The sequence below is a fragment of the Gopherus flavomarginatus genome, chromosome 10 (assembly GCF_025201925.1).
Source record: "Gopherus flavomarginatus isolate rGopFla2 chromosome 10, rGopFla2.mat.asm, whole genome shotgun sequence".
Lineage (NCBI taxonomy): Eukaryota > Metazoa > Chordata > Testudines > Testudinidae > Gopherus > Gopherus flavomarginatus.
Genome location: NC_066626.1, coordinates 39,611,079 through 39,627,501, shown reverse-complemented (window position 1 = coordinate 39,627,501; position 16,423 = coordinate 39,611,079). Strand labels below are relative to the sequence as shown.

General features: G+C 40.7%; 1 protein-coding gene across 3 annotated transcripts in view; it reads right to left on the bottom strand.

The window, feature by feature from the left end:
• LNPK (lunapark, ER junction formation factor) overlaps positions 1-16,423 on the bottom strand; it is an 88,487-nt gene that overhangs the window by 21,182 nt on the left and 50,882 nt on the right. For all 3 annotated transcript variants that reach the window (XM_050969046.1, XM_050969048.1, XM_050969047.1), the window contains 3 exons: positions 4,920-5,025; positions 4,073-4,143; positions 1,911-2,081 (listed from right to left, as the gene is read on the bottom strand). In XM_050969046.1, coding sequence (XP_050825003.1) covers positions 1,911-2,081; positions 4,073-4,143; positions 4,920-5,025 — 348 coding nt within the window. The remainder of the gene's footprint in view (positions 1-1,910; positions 2,082-4,072; positions 4,144-4,919; positions 5,026-16,423) is intronic.

The following is a 16,423-nucleotide window of genomic DNA, read 5'->3' as shown; positions in this document are numbered from 1 at the left end:
ACTCTCTGTCCCCTCTTCAGCTTAATCTGTAGTAAGGGAGATTTAAATTAGATGTTAGAAAACCCTTTCTAACTATAAGTGTAGCTAAGTTCTGGAAGAGGTTACCAAGGGAGCATGGGAAATCCCCATCATTTTTAAGAACAAGTTGGATAAACACCCGTCAGGGACACTGTAGGTTTTCTTGGTCCTGCCTCAACTCAAGGTTTCTTCCAGCCGTGCATTTCTATGACTTTATGATTAAGTAGGATTGACTAGAAACTGGAGAACATAACAAGGACCTGAATAAGGGCTAAAGCAGCAAGAGGCACTCCCACATCAGAGCCAGTGAGCAGCTCCTTCGCTGACCAATCAGAAAGGAACTGTCTGGAATGTTCTGGAGCCTCTAATAAGGTTATGTCTACACTGTGAAGAAACACTCATAGTGCCAAATCTCAGAGCCCAGGTCAATTGGCTCAGGCTGTGGCAGTGTAGACATCCCCACTCAGGCTGGAGCCCTGGTTCTGGAAGTCAGAGAGGGTGGATGGTGGTAGACCCTGTGTCCCAGCTCGAATGGGATGTCTATACCTCTATTTTTAGCCCCACACTCCAAAGCCGAGGAGCCCGAATCAATTGACCTGAACTCAGACTCCATGCTTCAGGTTTTCCTTTGCAGTGTAGACATACCCTGAGGTACCTGAAGTTGGAGCATACTAGTTAGAGCTCTCAAGCCAGCCTGCAGGTGCCTCACTGGATCAAATTTCTCAAGACCTAGAGGCAGTTTCTCACATGACTCATGCTGAGGCAGGAGACATCAGTAATGAGAATTCTGTACAAGTGGTATTTTTAGAGAACTCGGGGCACTATTAGCAAGTAATTAGACACTAATTGTGTGCATTTTTTACCAGTTTAAGCCATTAATGATCTTAATACACCACTACAAAAAAACCCCACATTTATTAATCTGTCCTCTGTGCAATGGCAAAGATGATCACCCTGCCTCTTCATGCCACATACAAAGTGAAAGACAATGCCACTCTGTCCCCAACATGAAAAGATTACAACGGAACGGAATTTTATTTGTTAAACTACTAGAACTATTTCCTGTAGTCAACTGCCTTTTAAACCTCTTCAGCTAATCACATAGTGACATGAATTGCTCCGAACTCCCCAGCCCTGCATGCTTTAGAACTTGTCTGGTTTGAACCGAACTGTAAGAAATCCATACCTCTATAGACTTGACTTTGATTACTTACTAACTGAAGATTCTTTGGTTTTAATTACAACTATTTTCTAAACTCTCCTGAAAACATTGCATCTTCTCGTTGGCTGAACACTAGACACTTACTGTATTTGCAGACTATAAAACTTCTCAAAAGGAACTTTGTTAAATTAAAATTGACAATTTGTCTTTGAACTCTTGATTTTAAGCAAGGCAGTTTTACTAGATTTTCCTGCCCTAGGGAAAATAGCAAAACTAACTTAAGGAACAAAGGCAGGAATTTCAACCCACCTCAACCAAATGACCTGCTGAAAAAACAGTGAAATTTAACCACTTAGGGACTTGTTAACTTGTGTTAACTATGCACATAATATACAGTTTAGGTTTGCTATTTGTTTATCAATGATTTAAAAAACAGGGATTTCATTAGGCAGTATTTTCAAAGGGAAAATAAACTTGCCAGACATGAGTGAAGTAAGACTGAATTTTAAGGAGTTGTATGGCTAAAAACCTTTCAGCAATGCAGATGAAGAGTAAACTACAAACACTAAGGAACAAACAATACAAAATACACACACTACAGGAGAACAAAAAAGTCAGAATGCTTTAAAAACCGCTGCACTTTAAGGAAAAAAGGCTGAACCAAGAAGAGCAATGACAAAAGGATTTCAGTGAAAATTAATAATGGCAAGCTTCATAGATTAGTACACACCTTCCCCTGGTGGATTCTCTTGTAGTTTTACCCCTTCAGAATGCAAAGGTCCAACCGTAGTCGGCAATTCTGTTGGCGGCCTCTTTTCACAACTGAAGTCTGGGAGTCGTGGTGCTTGCGGTCTAGTTTTTCTTGCAGGATTCAGGAAAAAGCAGTATGCACACCTAAATGCTGCACACAGGTTTACAAAAGCATACACAATAATAGTCTCACTAAGCTGACTTCAAGTCTCAACATACTAGTATTCAGATACATATTTCCCAAGAAATAAAACTTTGAGTTTCCAAAAAATAAAGCAGCGTGACAATATTAAGACACTAAAGGACTTTTGTTTTTAAATTAAAAAAAATAGTGTTAAAAAAATGGTTCATAAAGCTATGTAGCATGTCTTCCAACTTCAGGCCTAAGAGCATCACCACCGAACCTACTTGGGCCCCTCTATACTTATCCCATTTTCCTCTGTGCACAGTTGAAAGCATGTTCCCTTTCACCTCTGCTGCTGCTACTTGTGAACACTTCTGGTAAGCATTACTAGGGCTGCCACAAACATCAACAAAACATGCACCTCATGATACACAAAGTATTGCCAAATGCATACACTGAATCTTTTTATCTGTGATTTGGAGTCGCTGACAGATTGTGTATGGAAGAAAAGTATACTTAAAGATTTATAATACAAGACCATTCTTTTGAGGTTTTTTTGTTGTTGTTTTTAATAGTCCAGTATGGATATCCATTGCCTTTAAATTATTCTGTCAATTACTACTCAGTCATTTCCTTCCCCAAGGGCTACACCTTGATGTGGTGGGAAGACTTGAGAGTTCTCATGACCTGGAGAGCTATGCTAGCAGGAGTTTAACTTCTGGTAGGACCACTCCAGCCAGCCAGGTCAAAGACTAGGGACCAGACAAAAAGCAGTCTGCTGCTGGAGTAGACAAGACTCCTAGCCCCAGTAGGCAGCTTGTCTAGGAAAAGACATACTCTGTATTAAAACTGGAGCTAGCCAGTCATAGCCCACAGACTTTGGCGGAGCAGCCACTCTTCTTCAGGCTGCAGTGACCTTAGCAAGTGAAACTGGCACAGCCCAGGCTCTAGGCCCTGGTCACTTTGGCCATCAATGGGATCTGCATATGATTGTCTCAATTATTTCTCCTGCACTTCACAAAGTGCTGCATCTTTGTTTGACCGACCATCTGCACCAGCAGACAAAATGACCAAAAAGGATGAGAGAATTACAGCCAACTTGCTACCACTTTGAAAAATTATTTGTGTACGTCTACATTCCTTAAATGGAGCTCATCCATCAAACTCGATGGAAGACTACATTATTACTTGAAAAATAACCTGCTCTTGTGGCATTTAGTAAGGAACACCACATTTGTGTTGGAAAAACATGAAATGCTGTCCAATAATTTAAAATACACTTTTACAAAAGACCAAACAAAAGTCCCTTTCTTGCACATTGACTGTTTGTTGCTCAGACTGATACATAGCATGCATGCTGTAATATCAATCAGAAACAAAGTAATTGTTGCCTATTGTGCTGTATATTTTCTCCCAGAGAGACAGGCCCCCATGCACCGTGGAAAGAAAAGATAAAATGTCTGAAACTATTTCTTACACATCAGACTTACTGTAGTTTTATTTTGCCTCTTTTGTACCTCATCTTGTTCAGTAAAGAACTGTGTCTGTCTTAAGTTATTGTCAGCCATAAATTGACATATAACCTCCAAGGCTTGTTCCTACTCCTGTTTTGATGCCTCCCTGAGATCTTCTTGCCAAAACAAGATTTTCTTTAAGTTCTGGTAAAGCGAAACACTTTAATGTCCGATAGTTTTTAGCTATAAAACCCTTCTGAGCACTATTCATAGCCTGTAGTGATTCTCAAGGATGTTTTAGAAGAGGCTTATTCCTCCTGAATAGTTTTACACACACAATATCCTCGGCCTGAAAGTTGTAATAAAGTACTTTTTTAAAACTTAAAATGTATCCAAAGCTACTGAATCGTAAATTACCATAAGTGGCATTTCTTAGCTTGTACTAAGTACTTAACTAGAATCAAAATGTTACAGTGCTGTAACAGTCTCTAATAAAGTACAAAACTTATATTTGAAAAGTAATTTTTTTTTTTAAAAGAACAGACTATGCAAGTTAGTTCTTACCAATGTATTCAAATTCCTCCTTCAGAGCCATACCATTATGAGAAAAACACTGTTGACATATAAGGGCATACCTAAAAAGAAAAAAAAGAAAAAAAAAAGAGTAAAAATACAGGTGTTAAGTTGAAGCTAGGTATTGAGACAACGGAACTGCTGTATAGTATTTAAGCTGAGCAACTTTTAATATATTTAAAATATTATTAACAAGTAATGCCCAATCCATTTATGAAAAATGTACTGATTAGCAGGGTCTCTTCACTTATACATCAGAAAAAGACAAGTTTTTAATCATCATCTGAAGAATTACACCAAGATGGCTAGCGCGTAACCTGTCACATAGCTGCAAATTAAGCATCTCACTGTTTCATACTAGACTCAATAGAAGTAACACCAAAAATACTGGTAATTCAACTTTTATGGTGAAATACAATGATCTGATTAATAGCTCCTCTAACAGAGTTCGCAGGCCAGCTCAAGTGGGTTTGGGACAGTTCAGCAGGCAATTAGTTATAAGCAATTAAAAAGATGACATATGAAAAGAAATTAAGAATCTCAGATGTTTTTAGGTGATAGTTTAATCCATTCTCCCACTCATACTTCAATAAGGCTTTTCTTTTTCACTAGAGCACTATCATTTTAAAACTGCTCGTGCTAGAGTTTACGCTCCTGAGAATGGGGTAAAAGAGTTCCAGTGACGCATTGGAGAACCACTTCATTAGGAAAACTGTATATAAAGCCAGCAACAAACATAAGCAGAATTCTAGAATATCTAATCCTGCACAAACAAAAACCAGACTTTCAACTCATTGTGTATGTGCTTTGTTACTTAATATCATTAGCAAAATTTTACCTGTTCTGTGGACCATCACCAACTAAGTATTCAACAACTCTATCCAAAGCTCCCCTTTCTCGAGGAAGAATAGGTCTTGCTAAAGGAGGGCCTGGAGGATGGAGACCTAACAAATGAAGTAAACATAGTGAATTGAGTTTTAACTACAAAGTCCTACTACATAATGCACTAGTTCTACTGTATATGCTAATACAGAGTATTAATATGTGCAGTATTTCTAAACTGTCACATTTGTGAAATCCACTAGGGAAGTTGTACCACTTCAGTTCAAGCTCAACATAGTTGGACTGCAGCTAGTATTCTTTCCTCCAATATGTCATTCTTAAAATTCAATTGCTCTTGCTGTTGGAATGTTTCAGTTTTATCAGTTACTAAATGTGGACTCAAAGTTATGATTTCTAAATCACTTATTTAAAAATACTGGTAAGTTTAATACTAAAGTTGCCGTTGTTCAAAAATCAAATCTTTGAGGAAAAGGATTATTAAAAAGAAAAAATCCACCCTTGTAAACTGAAGACCATTTGAAGGAATGAGTATGAACACACAACATGCCCAATTCTCATTTATCTTAAGCCCTTTAACACCATGCTGTCAGTGTAAAGGGGTGCTTACAGTGGGTGTAAATATAAGAGCACACACTGGTGCTTGTGTATTTGCTCGAACAAGGGATCTCACCTCAAAACACTTTTGCTCTCATTGCCTATTTTAGCCAGACTAGACAGAAACTAGGGGGAAAACGTTCACCTGCCCCTCAAATGTAGATTACCAAAAATCCAAAAGGTTAGACAAAGTCAGTCTAGATAGCCCAAAATTAGAATCTTAAAAATATAATCTTGCATACCAGCATCTTAATACCAACAATGGACAACAGATTCTCTCTTAGCAGCAAAATGGTACTGCAGAGAACAGATGAGGAACCCAAGATTAAACACAAAAATGCTGTTATAAAACAAAGAAACAAAGAGTGATCTCGTTTAGCAGTAGTTGGGGAAGGCTATTGGTGCATTTTTCTCTGTTAATTTAAAAGATGAAACAGAAAAAAATTACAGTGCATTTATGACTCCAAACTATTTTAGAGGGCAAGCCTTAACTTTTTGCATTGCCATTAATATTACTTGAAATTTATGAACACCTGTGGTAGAAAACCTATCAACCGTTGCTTCAATGAAGTTTCATCTCTAATAGAGATACCATATTATGGATCATTTCCCTCATTTAAAATCATGAAATCTCCCTTTTGGAAACTATAGCAGATGATGCAACATGAAAAAATAGTGAAGAGGAAGAATTTACATACTTTTAGTCATCTTTCAAACAAAATAATCTCACAATCAGATTTTGCTTCTTTTTGTTTCCCCTCACATATAGAAATAAGACCACCCAACTCTCCATAGACCAGAGTTTGGGAACAGCAGGTCTGCTGTACAAGACACACGCAACCTTTAAAAACCTGCAAATTTCCTGTAGCTTTAACTCTTCTCTTCCTTACTCGTGAAGTTGTCAGCCACATTATGGAAAAATTCTTGTCAAATTAACTTTTCAAATCTAAGTAGTCTCGATTATACAAAAACCGTCAAGTATTAAAAATTATTATTCCATCTCCCAAGCTCTATTATTAGCGGTCAAGAGTCAAAATTTGGCCAAGAGCTTAATGAATAATAATACACGGGTACCCTGTGATACACTGATAACAAATACTGAACAGATTTTACTATTGTCATTTCCAGCCACCTCCTCTCCCATTACTGGATGCCTACATAAACACACTGAGTAGCAGTATATGTTTTAAAGGGAAATTTTCCTTCAATCCAAAATAGTTCTATGCCCTGAAATTTGCAATTCTCTAATCCTCAGAAATAAATCTTACATTGCCATATCATTCTTCTAGTGTCCCATAAGTGAGTTTGAAAGTTTCCCCAGACTTTACACTGAAGATTTTTTTGTTCCAAAGTTAAGCAGTTCATCAGTCAGCAAAACTGAAACTGCTTTTGAAAATAGGGTAACAACGCAGGTGGTAAGGATCAACAGCTTTGGCTTAGACTTCATCCACACTTAACTTTTATGTTTAACAAATCTGAACTGAAAGCATTTATTAATAGGATTAAAGCTACAACCAAAATGTTGATTCATGAATAACCAATTTTAACGTAAACAAAAGATAACTAACTTTAACTACAATGTACTGTTACAATATCATTAAATGTCAAGACCCTAAAATTGAGACATCTCTCAAAATGCAACACAGGAAAATTTCTGATGAAGTTTTTTTGGTAATGATTCACGAAGAAAACAGTACTTTGAATGAAAACGGCTATTGAAAACCTACGTTTAAAGACAATAAAATATGCTGACAGAAAAGGGTTATTGTGTTTTCTGTAACTCCCCACTCCTGCAATAGATTAAGGGGTAGAAAAGTGGCATATGTTTACCGAAATATAGAATGAAGAATTGCTAAATGGTAAAATTAAGACCTTTGTAAGCTGTATTTTAATAATTCGTAATTATGGATAGTGAATGGGTTTAGATGAGGTAACACTTACGCCAAGGCCTTGCCTGGCATTAGTATGGTTTTGCCAATTCTTCTTTGATATAAATTGCTGTTTTGTTTAAAATGATGATATTGCTGGCAAGATACATAATGTGTCATGCTGGAAGATGTAAATAAGAGATACATAAATATGTCATGATAAATATAAAATCCCAGTTTTCTAGGAAAGCTAGGAACAAGGTGACACAGAATGACATGACCCCAAAACTGCAAAACCAGCAGGAAAAATGCGGAAGTTGGGTAACTGAAGTTTACGCGTGCATATTGTATGGGTTACAAGCACACACGAAAATGAAGGGGTAATGTGGTAAAAGCCTAATGGATAAAATTAAGTAATCTGTAATGTAAAAAATGTATAAAAGACTCAAGTGAACAAAGCTGAAATTAGAGAGACGCTGCATCAGAAACTGCAGGAATAGGACTGAAGGACTAGAACAACAGATCAGAGAAGGTGATGATCATCATGGAAGGTAAAAGAACTTTCCAGTGCCCTGGAATGCAGTCATTTGGGCCCATTTACCTATTCAATCTTGTCTGTTATTGGCATAAGCATACATTCAGACATAAGTGACAATACTTCTGTTTGAAATTGTATAAAGGCAAAAACTGATTAAGCCTAAATTGGGTGATTCAGTTTCCCACTTTCATATCCAACATTGGCATCTCTCGGTGGCATGAGTCCATGATGTCTTATCCTCGCTTCCGGCTCTTCAGGATTATGAAGTCTCCAGATACTATCAAGGCTTGGAAGGCTGTAGAGAACAGTGCCCTGACCTCCAGCCATGGTGTTGTCCAACACCAAGACAAGAAAGTAAGTTCTCATAATCATAATGGAAGAGTATGTTAATATATCAGAGGGGTAGCCGTGTTTGGATCTGTAAAAAGCAACAGACTAACTGTCCTGTGGCACCTTAAAGACTAACAGATGTATTGGAGCACAAGCTTTCGTGGGTGAATACCCACTTCGTCAGACACATACGTCTGACGAAGTGGGTATTCACCCACGAAAGCTTGTGCTCCAATACATCTGTTAGTCTTTAAGGTGCCACAGGACTCTTTGTTGCTATTAATATAATTTGCCACTGAGGGATCTGACAGAAAAGTCTTAGCCAAGGAAGAACCTTGGGACATAGTTAAAAAGACTTAAGAGTAAAGTTGGGAATAAGAAATATAAAAATTCCCATGAACTGTATATGGAAGTAGTATATTTAATGATTTTGTGTCTGAGGGACAAGTTAAAGAATGCTGCAAACAGTTAAAAGTACAGAATAGAGAAGTTGTGACCAATGATCAAATGACAAACTACAGTATTTGCTCTGGGTAAAAATCACTGAGCTATGACAGTGAGAAACTAAGCACAACACTGATTATTGCACAGTTATGGAAAGACAGAACACACGGTAATATGTCCAAGAATACAAAGTGCAATCAAACTATGGAAAATTTAAGGAAACGTAAGGACATTGGTACTAGTGAGGAGTTGTACCTTTGGGAAGAAGATAATGGCTACTCTGATTTGTATTCCCCCTCATCCTATAAACCTTTTTGCTAAAATGCTGGCCAGCAGTAACATTAAAGATTATAGACCTCTCTAATTGTTAAAAGTTTGTGTTAAGTCTCGAAAAGACAAATTCAGTGGTGGATGCCACCCACCACAAGGATCCATGAAAATATATCTGTTTGTGCTAGAAACAGAGAAAAAGGTTGGGAGGAGACAGCATGTGGTGGGGGAGGTGCTCTGGGCTAAGCCTGGGGCAGGGGGTTGGGTGCAGAATTGGACTCTGGGATGGTGCAGAATGGTAGGGTGCAGGGTGTGGGTTCTGGGAGTTTGGGTGCAGGAGGGGGCTCTGGTCTGGGGCAGAGTGTTGGGGTGCAGTAGGGGGTACAAGGTGCTTGCTCTAGAAGGGGGGGTCAGGGTTGGGGCTTTGGGTGCAGAAGGGTGTATGGGATACTGGCACTGTGAGGTGGCTCACGGCTGGGGGTTCAGGTGCAGGAGAGGGTTTTGGGTGCTGGCTCCGGGAGGGGGCTCAGGGTTGAATCCTGCTGGGCAGCACTTACCTCTGGCAGCAGGTGCAGCAAGGCTAAGGCAGGCTCCCTGCCTACCCCAGTCCCACACCGCTTCCGGAAGGGGCCAACATGCACTGTTCCCTCTGTGCGAACCCCACCCCACACAACTCTCCCAGCCAATGGGAGCTGCGGGGGAGGTGCTTTCAGGCAGGCAGCAGCACGTAGAGGGAGACTCCGGCCCCATCCATGGGGCTGCAGGCCACTTCCGGGAGTGGTGTAGGGCTGGGGTAGGCAGGGAATCTGCCTTAGCAGCAGCCACACTATGCTGCCAGAGATCATGATCAGCTGGGAGATCCTCTAGGATTGACCAGTCAATTGCAGTCGACTGATTGGTGACCATTGTTCTAGACTAATACATAGTCCTGCTTCAAAAGGCAGCTCTGCATATACACACAGACTAATGTATTATCATAATACATATATCTCATGCAATGTATTGTATTTTCCTAATAAAACAAGGATTTGGGGTTTTTTGTATATTTTGAATACAAAAGTAGGTTGAAAAATCAGAAAACACAAAATACTACTTTTTCTAAAACTCGGGAATTTCAGTAAAAATCTGTTTAAACTGAAAATGAAGGGGCTTATAAGTTATAGGTTTATTTTATAATTTTTTTGTTTATATATTGCAGGCACCTGTGTTTTGAAGTGCTCAAAATATAGGGGAAAACTTATGAATGGCTCAGTCTTCAAACCAAATACAATCTGAGTTTATATATTTGTGGCATAACTTGCCAATTGGGGAGCATCAAAAATCCACATGAATTGGTTAAAAAATGTTTAAAGGGAAAACATAATATTTAGCAAAATGGTTAGTGGAATATTTTCTAAAATGGTTTCTAAATTACCAAGTTAAACTGTATTAAAACCAACAACAAGCTTGTCTTGGAAGTTTATATCTGAATAGACAGAAATAGTTGCCCCTTCATATACTTTAAAAAGGTAGTAGTTGGGAATGGAACCCACAAGTGACTGAGGCAGTCACTAAATTGAAACAGGTATTAGCCTCAATTCCAGTGTTGGTTCAGCCTGACTATTCACAACCTTTTGTGTTGGAATTAGCTGCTACAGAAATAGCACTGGCAGTAGCCTTGGGTCAGCATAGGAATTCAAACTGAGGCCTTGGCTACACTCACACTTTACAGCGCTGCAAATGGGGTGTGAAAAAACACCCCCCTGAGCGCTGCAAGATACAGCGCTGTAAAGCGTAGTGTAATCAGGGCAGCAGCGCTGGGAGCGCGGCTCCCAGCGCTGCACGCTACACCCGTAAGGGATGTGGTTTACATGCAGCGCTGGGAGAGCTCTCTCCCAGAGCTGCCGCTCTGACTACACTCACACTTCAAAGTGCTCCCGCAGCAGCGCTCCCGCAGCGCTGCCGGGGCAGCGCTTTGAAATTCCAAATGTAGCCATACCCTCAGACCAACTGCTTACGCATTGAGATACTAGCTCCTACAGAACAGAAATATACCTGGTATGAAAGACATATGTTAGCTACATTTGGGCTGATAAGCATTTTGCTTATAGTGTGGGACCATCATCTTTAATTATCAATATACACCCCAGTACAATTCTGGTTCTTTGCCCAAGCATTAATGGAAACCCCGAAGAGGGCTAATCAGTCACAATAATGAGGAAGCTGAAAAATCACACTATAGCTATAGGTAATGTGAAACGCAATGGGTACATATATATTAATAGATGCTTGACAAGATTTAAAAGATATTCACAAAGGGAAAATGCATAGCCTCATTACCAAAAAAAATCTGCTGGACTGGTATAGGAATGAAACAACTAGTCACAGAGGTTAATATCCTCTGGAATCTAGCTGTGGTAATGTCACATCCTAATTATAATACTATACAAAAGGCTATTTTTTTGAAGTCTTTCCCCCGCACTTTCACTGCCAATAAAGCATCTTCAAAGACTCCAGTTTTAAGGAATATGTCCAGCCATGTACCTCACACACTGGAAGACACATGGATGGTGGCAAGTACCTCTTCTGGACTGCTGCACAGAGGTGCAAGTCAAATGGATCTGTTGATATGATGCCCTAGGGGCCATGCAACAAAGCTGTGGTATAGATCATAATAATGAAACAGAAACCCAAGAAAGAAATCATCTCAACTGCCAGTACAGCTGAGTATCTAGAATGGACATAAAATGTGGGAAATAAAGACTACTGTGTGGTTATAAGCCAGTAAAAATACAATCATGGAGGGAAAGTGTGCCCATTCAATCAGCTCAATTGGTACTTTATTCTTAAAATTCAAAACTACAATTGAATCAGCCAAAATTATACCTATACTCAAATTTGTTGAGCCAGTAATAGTAAAAAGTCAACTAAGCTTTGGCACTAAGGCTATGCAATTACTTCCTAAACTTTAAAATACCTACTGTAAAATTAAATCTGTACTCAAAAATCTTTATTAAAATAACATACAAACCACAGAATTCACATGCAAGAATAATTAAATACAATAGATAATTAGATAGTTTGTTACAGCCAGTTACTGGGACCAAATGAATACAATTGGGAACATCCAGATATAGCATTTAGTTTTAAGATAGTATTATGGATACAAGTGTTGATAATTGTAGTAATGCTTATAATGTGTTTAAGATAAAGTGGATTTGTGGCTCAGTTTCCCACTTGAAGCCCCAACAAAAATCAGTTAATCTGATGAAAGCGATAAAAATGAAAAGTTATGTTTTCTACCATCTTCAGTTGGCTTGAAGACTCTATCCCATCCTTATGATGACCAGTTACACTGTCTTTATTACCTCCTCGCTGGACTACTGCAATGCAATATACTTGGACAAGATGCCATTAATGCTTAGGAAACTCAGAGTATAGACTGTTGAAGCATGTTACCTAAGCAACATGGGTTATGATGAGTACATCCAACCTGCTCTCTGCTCTGACACTGGTTTCCCCACAGACTATCCAATCAAATTCAAGGTCTTGGTCCTTATCTTCAAAGTTGCTTAACGGCCTATGCCCAGAATATTGAAGAGACTGCCTAACACACAGAAGGAAATGCTCTCGCAACTACTTTGCTCCTCAGGCACAAAAGAACTTACTACCCTTTAGTATTACTACTTTAAGAGCAAAGCTCGCCTGTGCAGGAGATAAAGCCTTCTTTGGAGGACAGTCCCAGACCGTGGAATAAACTCCCACAGGAACTAGCTACCACCACAAACCTGAGCATCTACCACTAAGTGAAATGTACCTTTGCCTTACTTAACAAAACAAAGCAGCATGTATTCATTTATAAGTATACAATACTAAACTGTACAAGATTTCACCCTGGGGGAGAAGGTGAGAGAAGAAGTTAACCACACATGACAGATGTTCATGAGATTGCTCAATGCACTACTGCAAAAAAACTCAGATCCTACAGTGATGAGGGCTGTATAAGAACCTAAACAGACCACAATATGTGGAACAATCATATTAATTACATGCTGTGTCAAGACAGACAAGCACTATAATTATACACACTAAGGAGGGCAACCCAAAAAAGACAGTTACCTCTTTTTTTGGAACTAGTGTTCTTTGAGATATGTTGCTCACGTCCATTCCATTGTAGGTGTTGTGCTCACCACATGCACTAGTGCTGGAAGTTTTTCTCTCAGCGGTATCCATAGGGGATCAGCTCTGGCACCCTCTGGAGTGGCGCATGTATGCCATGGTATGAGGGGTGCTGCCAGCTCCCACAACCCTCAGTTCCATTTTGCCAGAAACTCCAACAGTGGGGAAGGAGGATAGGTCATGGAATAGACATGAGAAACATCTTAAAGAACACCAGTTACGGAAAAGGTAACTGTCTTTTCTTTTTCAAGTGCTTGCTCATGTCCATTCCATTGTAGGTGACTCTCAAGCAGTACCACCGGAGGAAGGTAGGAGTTCATGGACGTGTTGACTGCAACACAGCTCTGCCAAATCCAGCGTCATCTCTGGCCTACTGAGTGATGGCATAACGTGTTGTAAATATATGCACTGAAGACCATATGTCCACAGATGTCCTAGATGGGGATATGTACTAGGAAGACTGCTGAGGACGCTTGAGCTCTGGTCGAGTGGGCCTCCAATATAGGTGGCAGTTCAGCCTGTGCTACCTCATAACATAACCAGACACAGGAGGTGATCCAGTTCGAAATCCTCTGCAAGGACACTGGAAGGCCTTTCATCCTGTCCACTGTCCCAGTGAAGAGTTGGGTTGACCTTTGGAAGGGCTTGGTGCGCTCCAAGTAGAACGCTAGGGTGTGCCAGACATCCAAAGTATGCACCTGCCTCTCCTCTGAGGCGGAGTGCGGCTTTGGATAGAGAACCAGGAGATATCCTAGTTAACATAGAAGTGGCACCATCTTAGGCAGGAATGCAGGATGGAGTGACAGCTGGACCTTTTCTTTGTAGAAAACTGTATAAGGAGGTCAGGAAGTAAAGGCTTTAAATTTCAGATACTTGTCTCGCCAAGTTAATGGCTACAAGGAAGGCAACCTTCCATGATAGGTGTGACATGGAACAAGAGGCCAGGGGCTCTAAGGGAGGTCCTGGAGCCTCAAGAGCACAAAGTTGAAGTCCCACTGTGGAACCGGATCCCAGACCGGTGAGAAGAGTTGCTCTAGGCCTTTTTGGAACTGGATGGACATGTCCTGTGAGAACACCAATTTTCCCTGGTGTGGAAGGCCGATATGGCTGCCAATTGCATCTTGATGAAGGAAAAAGCAGGGCCTTGATGCTTAAGGTACAGCAGGTAATCCAGGATAGACTGCAAAGGACCTTGGTGGGGAGATGCCACATAGAAGAATCGCTTCCACTTTGTTAGGTGAGTCACTCTGGTGGAGGACTTTCTGCTTTCCAAGAGGACTTGCTGTACGTGGCTGGAGCAGGCCCTCTCCTCCATGTTCAACCATGCAGCAACCAAGCCATGAGATGAAGGAAGTGAAGGTTCAGGTGCAGTAGCTGCCCGAGGTCTTGTGAGAGGAGATCTGGGCAGCCGCCATAGAGGGGCCACTGCCAGATCCATGAGCTTGCTGAACCAGAGTTGGCAAGGCCACGCTGGAGAGATCATAATGACCCGTGCTTTGTTTTGACTTTTGCTAGGATCCTACTGATAAGTGGAATCGGCAGGAATGCGTACATCAGATCCCCCTCCAACAACAGAAGGCAGGCATTGGAGACTTAGGGCTAGTCTACACTGGCGGGTGAAGGTGGGGTTCAAACTAAGATATGCAACTTCAGCTACACTATTTGCGTAGCTGAAGTCGAAGTATCTTAGTTCGACTTACCTGGTCATCCTCATGGCGGCGAGTAGACTGCCGCAGTGCCCACGTCAACTGCGCTTACTCCTCCTGCCATGGTGAAGGACGGGTGTCTACTAGCGGATCGATTTATCGCATCCAGACGAGATGCGATAAATTGATCCCCGATACATCAAACACTACCCGCTGATCCGGAAGGTAGTATAGATGTACCCGGAGTCCCTGCCTAGGCCCTGGAAGGATTCATAGACTTTAAGGTCAGAAGGGACCATTATGATCATCTAGTCTAACCTCCTGCACAACACAGGCCACAGAATCTCACTCACCCATTCCTGTAACAAACCCCTAACCTATGTCTGAGTTATTGAAGTCCTCAAATCGTGGTTTGAAGACCTCAAGCTGCAGAGAATCCTCCAGCAAGGGACCCGTGCCCCATGCTGCAGAGGAAGGCAAAAAACCTCCAGGGTCTCTGCCAATCTGCCCTGGAGGAAAATTCCTTCTCGACCTCAAATATGGCAAATCAGTTAAACCCTGAGCATGTGGACAAGACTCACCAGTCAGCACCCAGGAAAGAATTCTCTGTAGTAACTCAGATCCCACCCCATCTAACATCCCATCACAGACCACTGGGCATACTTACCTGCTGATAATCAAAGATCAGTAGCCAAATTAATTGCCAAAACTAGGCTATCCCATCATACCATCCTCTCCATAAACTTATCAAGCTTAGTCTTAAAGCCAGATATGTCTTTTGCCCCCACTACTCCCCTTGGAAGGCTGTTCCAGAATTTCACTCCTCTAATGGTTAGAAACCTGTGTCTAATTTCAAGTCTAAACTTCCTAGTGTCCAGTTTATATCCATTTGTTCTTGTGTCCACATTGGTACTAAGCTTAAATAATTCCTCTCACTCCCTAATATTTATCCCTCTGATATATTTATAAAGAGCAATCATTTCCCTCCTCAACCTTCTTTTGGTTAGGCTAAACAAGCCAAGCTCTTCGAGTCTCCTTTCATAAGATAGGTTTTCCATTCCTCGGAGCATCCTAGTAGCCCTTCTCTGTACCTGTTCCAGTTTGAATTCATCCTTCTTAAACATGGGAGACCAGAACTGCACACAGTATTCAAGATGAGGTCACACCACTGCCTTGTAGAACAGTACTAACACTTTCTTATCTTTACTGGAAATACCTCGTCTGATGCATCCTAAAATCGCATTAGCTTTTTTAACGGCCATATCACATTGGCAGCTCATAGTCATCCTGTGATCAAGCAATACTCCGAGGTCCTTCTCCTCCTCTGTTACTTCCAACTGATGTGTCTCAAATTTATAACTAAAATTCTTGTTATTACTCCCTAAATGCATGACCTTGCACTTTTCACTATTAAATTTCATCCTATTACTATTACTCCAGTTTATAAGGTCATCCAGGAGCAGTACTGTTGGCACTTCCTGTTCTGCCTGGTGGCAAACAGGTCCACTTGGGAAGTTCCCCACTATTGGAAGAGCACTTGGATGATCTCTGGATGGAGGGACCACTTGTAGGGAGAGAAGAACCACCAGCTGAGATGATCTGCCAGCTCATTCTGGATGCTGGGGAGGTGCGACACCTCAAGGTGGATGCT